The 13,869-nt window shown below is 42.9% G+C and overlaps 1 protein-coding gene across 1 annotated transcript in view; it reads right to left on the bottom strand.

Annotated features, from left to right (window-relative positions):
* The window catches only part of pkd1a (polycystic kidney disease 1a), a 78,406-nt gene that overhangs the window by 8,474 nt on the left and 56,063 nt on the right, over positions 1-13,869 (bottom strand). The window contains exons 26-51 of the mRNA XM_075463562.1: positions 12,965-13,286; positions 12,615-12,831; positions 10,701-10,860; positions 10,445-10,597; positions 10,194-10,338; positions 8,585-8,920; positions 8,326-8,414; positions 7,783-8,092; positions 6,810-6,981; positions 6,241-6,505; positions 5,965-6,160; positions 5,552-5,722; positions 5,320-5,463; positions 5,025-5,235; positions 4,775-4,901; positions 4,577-4,687; positions 4,436-4,485; positions 3,963-4,177; positions 3,509-3,587; positions 3,295-3,410; positions 1,927-2,129; positions 1,131-1,325; positions 897-1,036; positions 562-692; positions 277-385; positions 14-139 (exon numbers count right to left, since the gene is read on the bottom strand). Of these exons, the coding sequence (XP_075319677.1) occupies positions 14-139; positions 277-385; positions 562-692; positions 897-1,036; positions 1,131-1,325; positions 1,927-2,129; positions 3,295-3,410; positions 3,509-3,587; positions 3,963-4,177; positions 4,436-4,485; positions 4,577-4,687; positions 4,775-4,901; positions 5,025-5,235; positions 5,320-5,463; positions 5,552-5,722; positions 5,965-6,160; positions 6,241-6,505; positions 6,810-6,981; positions 7,783-8,092; positions 8,326-8,414; positions 8,585-8,920; positions 10,194-10,338; positions 10,445-10,597; positions 10,701-10,860; positions 12,615-12,831; positions 12,965-13,286 (4,493 nt within the window). The remainder of the gene's footprint in view (positions 1-13; positions 140-276; positions 386-561; positions 693-896; positions 1,037-1,130; positions 1,326-1,926; positions 2,130-3,294; positions 3,411-3,508; positions 3,588-3,962; positions 4,178-4,435; positions 4,486-4,576; positions 4,688-4,774; positions 4,902-5,024; positions 5,236-5,319; positions 5,464-5,551; positions 5,723-5,964; positions 6,161-6,240; positions 6,506-6,809; positions 6,982-7,782; positions 8,093-8,325; positions 8,415-8,584; positions 8,921-10,193; positions 10,339-10,444; positions 10,598-10,700; positions 10,861-12,614; positions 12,832-12,964; positions 13,287-13,869) is intronic.

Genomic DNA, 13,869 nt, shown 5'->3' with positions numbered 1-13,869 from the left:
TCATGGTCACTACCTGTGGTCGAGCCAGTGGTGCTGCTGCAGCTGCTGTAAGGAGGAGGAGGCCTCTTCCAGGCTTCTGTTCAGCTGCTGATCCACATCTCCGCTGTTGTACACCCCCATCTGACCCAAACGCCAAACCCTTGGAAAATAAGTGGGAGAAAACACATAAAGCATGACACATCAAAGAAAAACGGATGTCAAATACATCTCGAATCTGAAGTAGAAGCTATTTCAAAAGCTGGTGTCCCACAGCCACTTTATAAATCCTGTCCTCACCAGTCTGCTTCAGTAGCTCTAAAGAATGTGGCGTTCTCAGTGTCTTCAGTCGGGAATGTAACCCAGTCCTTTCCCCAAACAGATGATATGTCTCCTGGCCTGACACCAGCTGCAAGTAGAAAAACATCCCGATGAGATTAAACTTCATTAATTTACTTCACCCATTTCCCTACATATCACCAGTCTCAGTGGGGAGCTCTGTTTGAGTCTAGCCTTGAATCAGGGCTTATCGATCAATCCAAGTTCACAGCAAAGGTAAAGCGAGTGGCCACGAGGCAAGCTCACCCTGTGTGTCGCGGGTTTGTCGGAGCCTTAGCGTGCCAAGCAACACGCTTCCTGTGTCTCTCAGGAGTGAAGAGTCATCAAGTATCCGTGGCAACAAGGACTCATTCAGCCACGTTAGAACATCATCCCGGCTTTAAGAGAAAGACGGGTCTTTGTCAGACATATAAACAGACCTCACACAAGAAGTTTGTGTGCGCACAGAATGATAATACATGAGAGAAAAAGCGTCCTATCACAGACTTCTCACACACTCAGCCTTGAAACATCCGAGTAGGTAACATTTAGAAACCACGGCGCCATCACAGTATCTAAGCTTTGTTAATCTGTGTGTGTACCTGCTGATGGTGTGGTACTCTGGTGTGTGTAGGGCTTGTTGCAGCTGAGTCCGCAGTCTCAAGCTGTGTGTGTCTTTGGCTGAGTCAGAGTAGTTGAGAAGCAAAACGACCAACAGGAAAAACATGTAAACCAGGAAATTCTGAAAAAGAGAAGAATAATTCTGTTATGAAAGAAACAACAACAACAAATCTTGGCTTAAAAACATGGCTTCAGACAGACACTTTCTCTCTGACCTTCAGCATGGAGTGCAGCATTTGGACCTTGCGGGCCTGATTTCGTGCCTGAGACAGAGCGAAGCCCTGTGGTGGTCTCACTCTGGTGACCCGCTGGACCACTCGCTCCACCCGGGGGAACTCCACCAGCACGTCCTGATCCTCGGGACGCAGCCGCCGGACATGCAGCGCATAGTAAACAGCCTCACACAAAACCTGTGAGACAGAGGCCAGGGGAGCAAACCAGCTGTTACTTTTGGAAACAAAGCTGAAGAGTTTGTTGATGCTTTTCCAAAAAAAACAACAACCATAAAAGGGTTGAGAGACTCAGACTGAAAAGCTGCAGGAAAAATGGAAAAACCTAATTGTGATTTCCAAATTTTACATGACTAAAGCTGGCTGGGAATTTTAGCAAAAACAAATATTGGCTGTGTATCTTTAACCTTCTCTATAGGATCTGGAGATGAGGGGAAAAAAGTTGAGAAAATTAAAAAAGGACAACGCATTAATGAATCAGAATGTAACACAACCTGTAAGTAAAACACAATATCATCAGTTTTTAAAACCCAGAAGATAAGAAAGATCTATTTGGGGGGGGTAATAATCCAATATGAACTCTATATTTCGCTCTTTTTTGGCTAGTTGCAAACTGGCTGGTGCTACACAGGTACTGTAGAGTTGGACTATTGGACTAACTAACAACTATTAATCTGACAGATTTGAGTTCAGAATGCAGACAATGACTCAGGTTAATTTCAGTAAAGATAAAAAATTTTTTTTTAAAAACACCCCTGAGTGCTATATTAGTATAACTTGCCTTGATTGGCTCCAGCAGCAGGCAGGAGCACAAGAAACTGGCAAAGCAGGATATTAACCACATCATGGCCATACTCTGACTGAAACCATGGCCGGCCCAAATGGAAACGCTGTTGGCCAGAGCGATCCCCGCCCAGCTGCCCCATAGGGCGGCGCGTCCACACCAGGGAGGGAAGCGCCTGGGACGGCACACGTCTGTTACAACTGGGGACAGGCAATAAATCCCATAGATCAAACAAAGAAGATTTCACTCAATTCAATTAACAACAGCCTTTCTGGAGATTTATTTCTGGCTTGCACAGCTTTATTGGGCAGATGTAGTGAAGCCGTAAAATGAAAGTGAGGAGAAACGGTGAGTGACGTGCAGAAAATGGCCCAGGATCAGAATCTAATCCCGGTCTTGGCATCTGCATTTGTGGTATGTGCTCTACCAGTTAATATAGCAACTTCACAGTATCAATTATTCAAATAAATAATCAAAGCTGTAAAAGATCCACCACCAGAGCTTATTACTGAATAAAAATAACTGTCTTACGACTCATACTTCTTTTAGAAGTAATCATCTGACTTTTTCTAATGAGGGTTATAGATCTTAGGCTAAAATAGACGGCCAGATGATTTTTGTGCGTCACTAATCCAACCAAAGCTGTTTGAAAATAATCGATTCATGTACAAATTAACTTACTAATTCAAGTCCACTTCTGGAGAACATCCAATTAATTTGATTCTGTGATGTTATTTAAGATTTCAGACAGACGTTGAATTCATACAAACATGTCAGCAGAAAGAAGATTGACTTAGCTGCCACTGTCTGCTAATTAATCACGTCTATTGAGAGGGCAACCAAGAATAAAGACCTGATTTACCCAGACTGCAGATAACTAAAACAAGTTCACTTGATAGAGTTTTAAAAGTCAGTTCAAAAAGTCTCTATTTTGTCTTTTATATCGAGATATCTTAGATCACCAAAGCACAGAAACAGAAGTAAACACACTCTCTGAAGCTTGCTTGTGATAAAACAGTACATGATTATTTATATGTAGAAATACCTGCATTTGTACCTTTGCTTATGGTATTTTCATATTTATTGAATAAATCTATTAAATTCTTTCACTAAATTAGCTTACTGATAAATTCTGTATTATTTGTTACATTGTTTATCAATTTAACATTTCTTAACTGATTCTCCTCAGTAATTATCATATAGGAGGAATGCTTAATATTCTTGAAGTGTAGAGTACTTCACATTTCTAAAACCACAACATTTTTAAAGAACAAGATAAGAACAATGTGGCGACATTTTAAGAAAAAAAAACAACAAAAAAAAACTAATTGAGGAATATTTCAAGCTGTATTCACACACACACACCTGTATTGGAGGTGAAAGCTGTTTTTGGCGGGTCCCTTCTGATAGTTTCAAGAGGAAGAGGTTCACTCAGCTTTTGAAGGAGAATCACTTCAGTCTTATCTCCAAAAATACTCGATCTGAAGCACAAGCCGTGAGAATACAATAAACCCGAGCAAATCCTCAAATACTTGGGGTGATTCTGGTAAATTCTATGGGAAAAAAATCTTTCACTTACAGGTCGGCCATCTCACTTTCATCTGCCTGAGGAAAGAAATTCTGTCCATCTGCCAGTATGTGCTTGATAAGATCCTCATCTGCCAGTGGAAAGCAGCCCGATTAACTTGCTTATCAAATTTCTTTGCACTCGACTCCATGTCTGTGCAAAACTTTTTAAACCAGAATATGGCAAAAATATGCAAAGATGATGGAAAACAAGTGCTGACGATATGATTAAAAAAGATCTATTATCATGGATATTTAACCTTTGAAAAATGTATTTAATCATTTATCATGTAAGCCTTTGATATATCCACTATGATACTTTTCTAACAAGTCACAATTATTTCTTATGTTCTAATCCCTTTAAAAAAATAACAAATGCTTACTGACACTTTAAAATCTGCTGATATCCTGCTTTTACTCAAAAGGTTTCAACTAATTTAACATCACAGCCTTCTTGTTTTGGTTACCGGATGAGGTGAAATATTTGTTGCGCTGCTCCGTGCCCTCCTCCTCATCAGGGCTGAAGGTCATGTCCACGCCCAGGTGCCTGCTCCCCTGACCCCTCTTCAGCCTGGGCATGCCTGCTCCGTGTCCCGCCCCTCCCACCACGGACATATCACTCAACAGCTCTGGCCAATCCCTGTCCTCAGTGTCCTCCTCTGCCATGTCCCAGCTGTCTTCGCTGAAACACACAGTGACAGCTGTTTGTTACTGTGGTGAAAATGATTTGATAATAGCAAATTATAGCTCATTAGAGCTAATCATATTTCAAATTTAGAGCTTTTTGGTACCAAAAGAGAAAATGTTTAGTTTATCTCACATTTGGGAGAAGCCAATCTTTTCCTTCTTTTTTTTTTCTTTTTCATGCTCTTTAATCTATTCTCTCTCATCCTGACAGCTGTTGGTTACACTTGGCTCATGTATAATCTGAATAGTTTACCTTTGGATTGATGGACTGGGCAAATCCAGATTTGTTTCCTCTGAGTTGCTCTGATAAAAAGAGGGATAGATGGATTGGTTGATTGCACAGATTGTCAGATAGACACTGCTTGCAAAAATCCATTTGTTTTTCCAACTCTACCTCGGTATTAAAGAAAAGGAAGGAACTTCCTGCCATAGAGTTGTCCAGGAAGTCATCAATCTCTACTGACTCCTGATCCATCTGTGGTGGCACCTGCTCCACAGTCACGCACTAATGTTCACACACAGATGCAAAGAGAATATCAGCTTTGTTTTCAGCCTGTGGGGTGTACTACAACCTCGGCTTTTGTTGCTGTACCTTGCTGCGACTCATTCTGAATACTGTGAAGACAAGCAGGTAGAGAGGGTAGACGATCAGACAGGTCACCACACCTGCTGCCACTGTCTCTCCATCTAAAGAGGAAATCCTCGACACAGCCCTCAGGCTGCAAGACAAGATGCCATTCAAATGTAGAACACATATCATCACGAGTTGAAAGGTGGGAATTCACCCACAGGGTGAGACAGGTAGACAGGCGAAACAGAAAAATGCAGAGACATTCCTGTACCTGTATCTCTTGTCCACCACAATGCTGTACCACAGAGTGTTGGCCAATAGGAAAAGCTGCAATAGAACAGCGCAGCATGTGGCTCTCTGCAGGCGGGTGAAGGGGCTGCGGGGGGGCCTCTCCCACAGTGACAGCCATAAGTGACTCTCACACAGCGCCCTCTGCAGCTCACACCGCAGGAGGCGAGGCAGCTGACGAAGCACAGCCTCTTCTGAGTGAAAAGAAGGCAAAGAAATGTGATGGAGCGAACCAACGGCTGATGTCCAGCAGCAGATGTTTGTCACATGTTTGTTACCTGAGGCCTCCACCTCAATCTCCACCCGTCCATCGATTCTCTCATTGTCAACTGACAGCCACTCCTCAACCAGGAAGTAGTAGCTGCTTCCTGTCTGCAGATCTTTGACCAAGACGTAATGTAGCATCCACGCTGGAGACAGACCTGATGAAGGAGCAGCAGATGACGGTTACAGCGGGTTTGCTAAGATAGTTAAAATCTTTGTCGGGTCTGTTTGGACGCAGGTCTTCACCTTTGTTGTCGTGCCAAATACGAATTTTCCACACACTACCCAGGCTGGTATCCGTTGCGACATGAAAGATGTCAAGAGCGTTACGTGTAAAGGCTCCTCTTGTGTCGAGATGGCGGTGTCCACTGCGGCTCTCCCGTCCGTACAAACTGATTCCTACATGAGCCGTTGTGCCTGAAAGGGCAGAAAGAAGATAAATTCTGAAGTTGGCAGAGGCTCTCCTTTGGATAAAAAGGTTTTTATTTGTAGTACCATAGGATTAAATATCACCATAAGTACTGCCATGATCACAGCACACAATAGTTTTCAGAAAGAAGCTTCTCTTTCTTTGTCTCTTACATCTAGTTACTCGCTGTAGTTATTTTTTCATTAAAGCATTTTAATTTACACAGTTGGAGTTAACAGTAATGTCTCACCTGACCCTCGGCTCCAACCAGTTTTGACCTGGATCTCGTACTTAAAGAGTCCATCTCGGCCGCAGAGCGGAACCACCCCAGCGCGTCGTAAATCCAGCTGGTCCAACTTGTGTAAGATGGCCGCTGCCACAACATAGCTTAGCAAGCCCAATAAGCACATCAGCAGCACGACCAAGCTCGGTGGACCTGTACGCTCCTATAGAGAGGGAGAAATTGCTTGAGGGCATGTTTATTTACCGAATGTGCATGAATAGGGAGTTTTTACGTGATACTGACTGGCATTTTAAAGCTGATGGCGTTGGTTGGGACAAACAGGCCTGCAGCAAAGGCGGTGAGGTGTCTGGTGCGACACACTGCTCTGCTGGAGTTAGTCTCTGCCAGCGGGACCATGCCATCTGTCCGCCACTGCTTCTCGCTCTCACTGAAGTACTGACATAGAGAGGCAAACACCCCAACCTCCAGACGAACACCCACAGGCTGAGTGTCGGGGCTGCAGGGCGTGCTCACGTTGATAAAGTAGTCCAGAGTAGTGTCGTAGGACCTGAATAACAGGAGAAAGGTGACACAGATGCAGTCACACCGGACAGGACTGAATAAAAACCAAAATATGGATGTAAAATGAGGTTAAGATCCGGAAGTTTGAATTCAGATACATCTGCCCCAGTCCAGAACACGGGTCATAACACATCTGAATATTTTCTTATTGTTCGTAAAGATACATTGTTGATCTCCCAGGTTTCTGACTGTGAGTGCAGAAACCGCACAAAGGAGAAAATCTCAAAGTTTAAAAGCTAAGGAAAAACACTGCACAGCCTTACAGTTCAGTGACTGAACAGGGTTCTTACTCTGGCGACAGGAAGAAGGTATATTTCTTGTGGTCTTGTCCCCTGGTCATACTGAGAGTAATACGCTTTCTGTCTGTGCAGTTAAACTCGTTGGGCTCCTCGTGGGAATGAAGGTAAGCAGTTATGTACGGCTCTTCCTCGAGCTTTTTTCTTTTAACCTTCTCTATAGGATCTGGAGATGAGGGGAAAAAAGTTGAGAAAATTAAAAAAGGACAACGCATTAATGAATCAGAATGTAACACAAAGGACAAAAAGTAAATTAGCATGATAGCATGTATATCATGATATCACATCTATTTTGTAAACAATATATAATGTCAACAAGCTCAGTAAAATTACACACTGTGACTCCTGTGCTGCATCTAAATACAGGGCAGATTCATAAATATACACTATTTCTGGCAACATAATAATAGGGATGCACAGATATATTGACCTATAACATCAGCAATAGCCGATAATCAGCTTGTTTCATTCATCATTGGCATATAGGATAAAAATCAATGGCCATGAATTAACATATAACGTAAATATTTTTCTGCCATGTCCTCATTGTGTTGCATTGACTTCGCTCTGATACAGAAAAAGTTTAGTGAAGAGCTGAAGTACTTTAAAACTGTTCAGTTATTTTCCATAATACATATTTCATTAAATGGGAACATAAATGAGAAAAACAGTCAGTATCGACTTAACTAGTATCTTTAACACTGGTATTAGTGTCAGCTAGAATTTCACAATCACTGCACAAAATGGTTGTTTATTGATCCACAAGAGAGTATTGCTGCTATCTGAACACATGATGTGTCTTTAAAAAAGGTAAGTCTACTGCCTTTAAATTACAACCCAAATCTGAAATAAAACACCTTCCTGATAAAATTGTAACTGACAGAAACACTGAAAGCTGAACTAAAGTGGATGTTTTGTGTATGTGGCTCATTATCTTGTTCTGTTTGCGATAAATACTTTAGCTCACCTTCCACAGAGGTGAAGTTGAGCTGCACAAACAGCCCTGCCTGATTGTTGCTGTTTCCTGTGCTGACCCTGAGGACAACAGAGTCGCAGTGGCTGATGTTAACAGCTCCAGCTGTGGGGACTCCACCAGAACCTTCAGCACCTACTTCTCCCCTGCTACCATTGTTAATAGCGACAGTGATGGCCAGACTGTCATCAAGCCCAGAAATTGGGATCTGGGTGCCATTTTCAGTGCGGAACTCCATGGACGCCACCTCGGTGGAGACGGCATAGTTGGACACATAGTTGAAGGGGAAAGGGTTGGACTCCACCTGAGGAGAAGGAGGAGGGAAGAGTGGGGGAAATATTTCATCTGAAAACATAAAAAGGCTGAAAGACATGAAAGAACAAAACAAAACCTCTTGCAACAACAGCGAGTATGTGCTGATGAGAGGTTTTAACACTATGCCGCCGAGTTCTCTGACAGTGATCTAAAGAGCGCTCAAAAGGAGGATCCTGTACTCGACTCAGTAGTTTCCATCATCTAGATGTTTTCTGAAGTTACCTGAAAAAGAAGCTGCATGATGCTGTTTCCTGCAGCTGCTCTGCCGAGGCTTTTGTTAAAAGCTCGGGGGATGGAGAAGCGCTGGCACTCTGGAAATGTAGGGAGAGAAGTGAGGATAAAACACTGCACTCAGCTGTATTGATGCACTCTTTGTTCACAGTTCATAAAGTGCAACTTTTCAAAGATCATAACTCCATCGATGCTATCACCTACAGAGTTATAACTCTCAATTCCCGAGACACAACATATACAAGCGAACCTGGACTGTTGTTGTCATGGTAGCAGAGCAGACTCTGGGGGTCAGCCAGCTTTCCTGTGGCGGCGATCTCAGCCCCCCTGAGAATGAGCGGCTCCTCGTTGAGCACACGGGCGTGCATGAGGATCAACATGAGGACAGAGGACAGGCTGTAGGCCTTGGCTGCCACATGCAGAGGGTGTGGCTCCACTGAGGAGTGCGAGGCGTCCGACAGAGTGAGTTTGTGCTCTTCATTTGAGGAAAAAGAGGAAGAGGTGGAGGAGGGAGAGGGCATATCCAGGTAGGCGGGCTGGAAGTTAGACTGAGAGGCTGACTGGCTGACCTGATGGATCAGATCACCTGGAGGGTGAGGAGATTAGACAGTTAGACTCGGGGTGTATTTTCACACCTGCTAGGGTCTAAATAATGAAAAGAGACAAAAGTTTTTGGTAACAGAGCAGCACTGAGGTGTGTGACCAGCAAACTTAAAGCCTTTGCAGTTAGATCCAAGATGCAATTTTATGATTAAAATAAAAAATGCTAATCAATGCTAAAGAAGTCATATAAGAATCTCCACATTCAAGGACACATTCAAAGATTTGCTTTTAATAACTAAGGAAGCTAAGAAGAGCTGAGTATGTCTACTCTCAAAAGCCTGAGTGTGATTATCTAATTTTTCTTAACGATATGGAAAAAGAAAAAAAAATCTCTGTGGATCTTTGATGCAAATTAATCACCCCAACTGAACAATCTAATTAAATAAGGAGCTACCAATTCCTATTTGTTTAAAGGACTGCAACACCGTGTTCACAACAGGATTTTTGGAAGTGTTGCTGTATGTCAGGTTTTATGCAATATGGCTGCAATCCACTAGCCTGGGCGAAAGCCGACTGTTGACTCTGTCAAATAGTCTGGGAAAACCCAAGAGGAATCCGTTTCCATGGACGGCGGGACCTTACCCAGCAACTTAAATTCATTGGAATAACGGAGTTCCCTTAACCAATCATAATGTTTAGAAATGACGTTGGTTATGCGCCGAGGTTCATGCTTACTCTCGCGAGGCTCTAGCTCGCGAATCACGCTTCCCACATCCGCTTTCATTATTCAAAGTACCATTTGATAAATCAAACTTTTCCCACAGCCAGTTGGAAGGAGAGCTACGACATCCTTGCCACTAACAAAATTGAAGAGGCATTCTCCTCTTGCTCTCGTTTTAATTGTGTAATGATCTCCAGAGTTGAGACAACTTCATGGATAGCTTCTAGCGTTCTTCCGTCGCCATGTTTATTTCCGCTGCGGTTGAACTACAATTATATGGACTACAATGGACTCCGCGCGTGAGTTCTGCGTCACCACTCGCAACTGTTTGCTGATTGGCAAAACACTGAGCGAACCGAGGTAGGGGGATTTGGCCAGACTATGTGCGGAGCCAAAATCTTTGGGCGGAAGTACGTAGGATGGCGTCGCCAGGCTAGCAATCCACACCAGTGACACTTAAAAATAAATAAATCTGAAAACAAAATTTAGTGGAAGTTGCTACTTCGTGCTGCAGGCCAACAATGTTGTTCTGAAAGATGGAAACACTTGGTTCCCTTCCTGCACTTACAGGCAATCAGCAAACTGTCTATCTTACCCATGATGTTCAGGATGTTGTCAGCTATTTCTGTAGGGGTGACAGTGCCCTGCTTGGTGTCTATTTGCAGAATCTCCAGCATGGACTCCAGCTTGTTTAGAGTGCTGTTCTGACACTCCTCGCAGATGAACTCTCGACTCACCGCCTGGAAAACACACACATGTACTGACAACTGTTTTTCCGTTTGATTTTCTATCCTTTTCTAGCTTTATTTCAAGCTTCCCACCCCCCTTCAGTCAGCTCCCGCTCACCGTGCACTGTGCCAGGGCAGCGGACATCTGCTGGATGTCGCTAACAGTGGTGAGGTCTAGAGCAGTCAAAGCTTTGGTGATGTTGCTACGGACTCTGACTCTGTAATTGCGCTCAAGTCGTGACACCCGTGATGACTCCCTGGTCTGCTCATACTGGAAAAAAAGTTAATATAGATGCAAATTAGGTGTTATTAGCTTACTACTAATAGAATAGATTGATGCATTCATCTGTGTTGTGTGGCTGGGTCTCTCTTACCTCATTTAGGACTGTAATGAGAGCCAGCGATAACTCTCTGACCCTTTGGGAGTCTCCCTGCTCCAACAGTTTTTTGAGTTTGCTGTCTGTCAGCTCGGACAGCCAGTGAGGAAGACTGCTGTACTCAGGGGGGGGTTGTGGCAGCCCAACCTCAATGGTCCTGGATGTAATCACAACACAAAAGATCACTGTTGATGAGTCATTTCTAATTGAGACATCTGTGTTGACTAAAAAGAAACAACTTTGGAAAACTAGCTGCTGCTATATCCCATAACTTACTGACTCAAATGAGGCTAATGTAACATAGTCTCCTTTTTCATAAAATATACCCATCCTCCCCATGTGAAGACATGTACAGTGCTTAGATTTTATACGTATCAAAAATCACACAGAATCAAAGCTGAAGTCTCAGGAGGATAGTATGCATCATAAATCATTTTCATTGCTTCATCAGTTTGTTAAATTAATAACATTTAGTCATTTACCCATTTGTCACCCATCTGTTAATGTTTCTCACACTTTATTCAGACATGATGTGAAAGTGAATATTTCTAAATTTGAGATTGGACAGTGCATGAAGTGCAGCATAATATAATAATCCTTATTGAGTCAGTTTACTCACTACCACACGTCATGTAGCCACAGTTTTCATTACTGGGTCACGTGTGCTGTGTATACGCTGCATTCTCAAAACACCCACAGTCCTTTGTAAATATCTGAGATGCTGCAGGCAGAAGCTGAATTGATGTGGGCGCAATATGCATTTAAAAATAACTAACTTTTGTTCCAACAAAACACAGCAAAGTATAAATGGCCAATATAAATGGCTGTTAGGTAACCAGCAAACAGCCACCTGTTATTTAACAGCCAGGTCAATTTTTCAAATGTTGTGTGTGTGTCGGGTGCAACTGACGGTGGGACTGTTCCTGAGACATTTGTCTACTTGTTAGCTCTCCTCCAGTTTGTGTTTTTTTCAAACTTTCCTCTTTCCAAACCTAAGAAGTTTGGGACTTGAAGGGACCCATCCTTCTGTGGCAGCATCATAAGAATGTGTCAAAGGCAGCTGATGGTGTGTTACACACCAAACAGATGTTCATCAACACTCCAGATGTTTCTCAGCTTGGTGTATGAGGCCCCATAGTGGAGGAGGCAGCCTTCATTGCTTCTGTTTTAATAGAAGAGGAGGAGGAGAGCTAAGGTGTTCCTGGCAGAAAGGCCTTAAATATTCTGAGACTAATCTGACTGATTGGCACAGCAGAGGAGAGCTTTTACCGGCAGGTCTGCTGATGCATTTGACCCGCCACTTTTTCCTCCGTTATTTTTGTTTGCTGAAAAGCAAGAGCCTTGTCAAAATCTGTCCTTTGTAATCAGGCATTATTTGAAAATGCAGTCGCCTGAGTCTGGAGAATAACCAAGCGTGATTGTAGTTGACGGACAGACCGACAGAGTGTGACCGTTATCAAAAACTGCATTGTGTCAGACCTAGTGTTAAAAATCTTTTCGTGACCAATGCAAAGACAACCACAACTCATAACAAATGAGGAAGAGTGACCTACAGCTTTGGACAAAACATCAGTTGACCAATAACAAAAAATAAATTAATAAAAAAATAAATAAATTAAAAAAATTTAAATAAATCGATAACTGTACTTGAATTCCAACTAGCCATAAAGCTTAGTTTTTCTGAAACTTTAATTAGTTTCATCTGCTCGAATGTTAACTTTTCTACTTCATCAGGAGGGTATCTGACCAAAATCCTAAATGACAGCATGGATTTTGTGAAAAAACACTAATGTAGAAGCTTTTAAAGTAGCTTGGAGTTTGATAAAAATAAAGATTCAGGGGGACAGTAGCTTATTTTATTGGCATCTGTGCTGATTAACTGAACTAATTAATAATCTAAAATGCAGTTACTTATTAAGTGCAATGTTGGCTGCTCCCTGGTGGTCCTCTACTGTGATGGAAACGGCTACGCGGTGTCGAGCTGAGCTGAAGCCTGGAGGCAGGAAGGCCGAGTGCTCTGGGCTGCTGCCTTTATAAACACAGAAGTCCTCGCAGTAGTCTTCTCTGCAGCGCGTCACCAGCAGGCTGTACAGAAAAGGCGTTTCTGACACACCCAGATCACTGTAACCTACAGGAAGGCAGTGAGGAACCCGGAGGGAACATGTGAGAGACAAAAAGACAATAATCACAAGAAAAACTTTTAAAACAGAGATGTAGAGAAAGAATGCACGTGTGATAGCGAGGACCTCCCTTCTTCCCACCTGAGCAGTTGAAGTGAACTCGGTCCAGCAGAGTGTGTATCCTCCAACCGTCACCATCGCCATCCCCATACAACATTCCCGCCTCCCCTCCTCCTCTCAGGTGACACTCCCCACCCTCTGGGGGCATGTTGTGGTGCAGCATGATAGAGGCAGCACCCTCGCCATCCAAACTGCTGTCAGTCACGTGCAGCGTGAAAATGTAGGAGGCTCCGTCCCTCAGGACGCCCTGCCGCAGCACCAGATGCATGCCATCACTTCCTGTGGTGGTGGAGGAGGAGTCCAGGACCAGAGTCTCGTTATCCAGCGTCATGGCACTCCAGCGCTAAAAGACAGAGGGAGAGAAATGTTTGTGTTTCCAATCTTTATTAATTCAATACCATTAATGAATTCAATGAAAGCTAAAAGCTCTCATATTAAGTAGGGACGACAAATTAAATTTGTCTTCGTGTTTTCTCTGCTGTAATCAGTTTAATTCAGACTAACTATTTTGATCCAGCTGTGACAGAGACTACAAATTAGCTAAATGGATGATTGATGAGCTTAGGAAAAAAGCTGTGCGTGGGGTAGATGTGTTGATGATAAAAGGCAGCACTTTTAATGAGACAGTTTTAAAGGAATAGTTCAACAATTTGGAAAATAGAAAGACTTTGTCCCTTTTGTTTGGGCAGAGCTAGACTTTTCCCACCTGTTTTCAGTCTTTATTTAGAGGCCAACTGCTTGCTGGCAGTAGCTTCTTATACAGCACACAGAAATTAGAAAGGCACTCTCAGCAGAATCAGAGAACATGTGTTTTGCTTAGAATATTAAAAATCTTCCTTTAAATATTAAAGATTGACGTCCATGAAAATAAAAAATGTGCTTAGAAATAGTCCAGGTGTAGGAGGGACTTTTAACAGTTTCTGCTT

Source organism: Odontesthes bonariensis, chromosome 4, assembly GCF_027942865.1.
Source record: "Odontesthes bonariensis isolate fOdoBon6 chromosome 4, fOdoBon6.hap1, whole genome shotgun sequence".
Taxonomy (NCBI): Eukaryota; Metazoa; Chordata; class Actinopteri; order Atheriniformes; family Atherinopsidae; genus Odontesthes; species Odontesthes bonariensis.
Note: the sequence above shows the minus strand (reverse complement) of the source record. Positions and strands in the feature narration are given on the sequence as shown.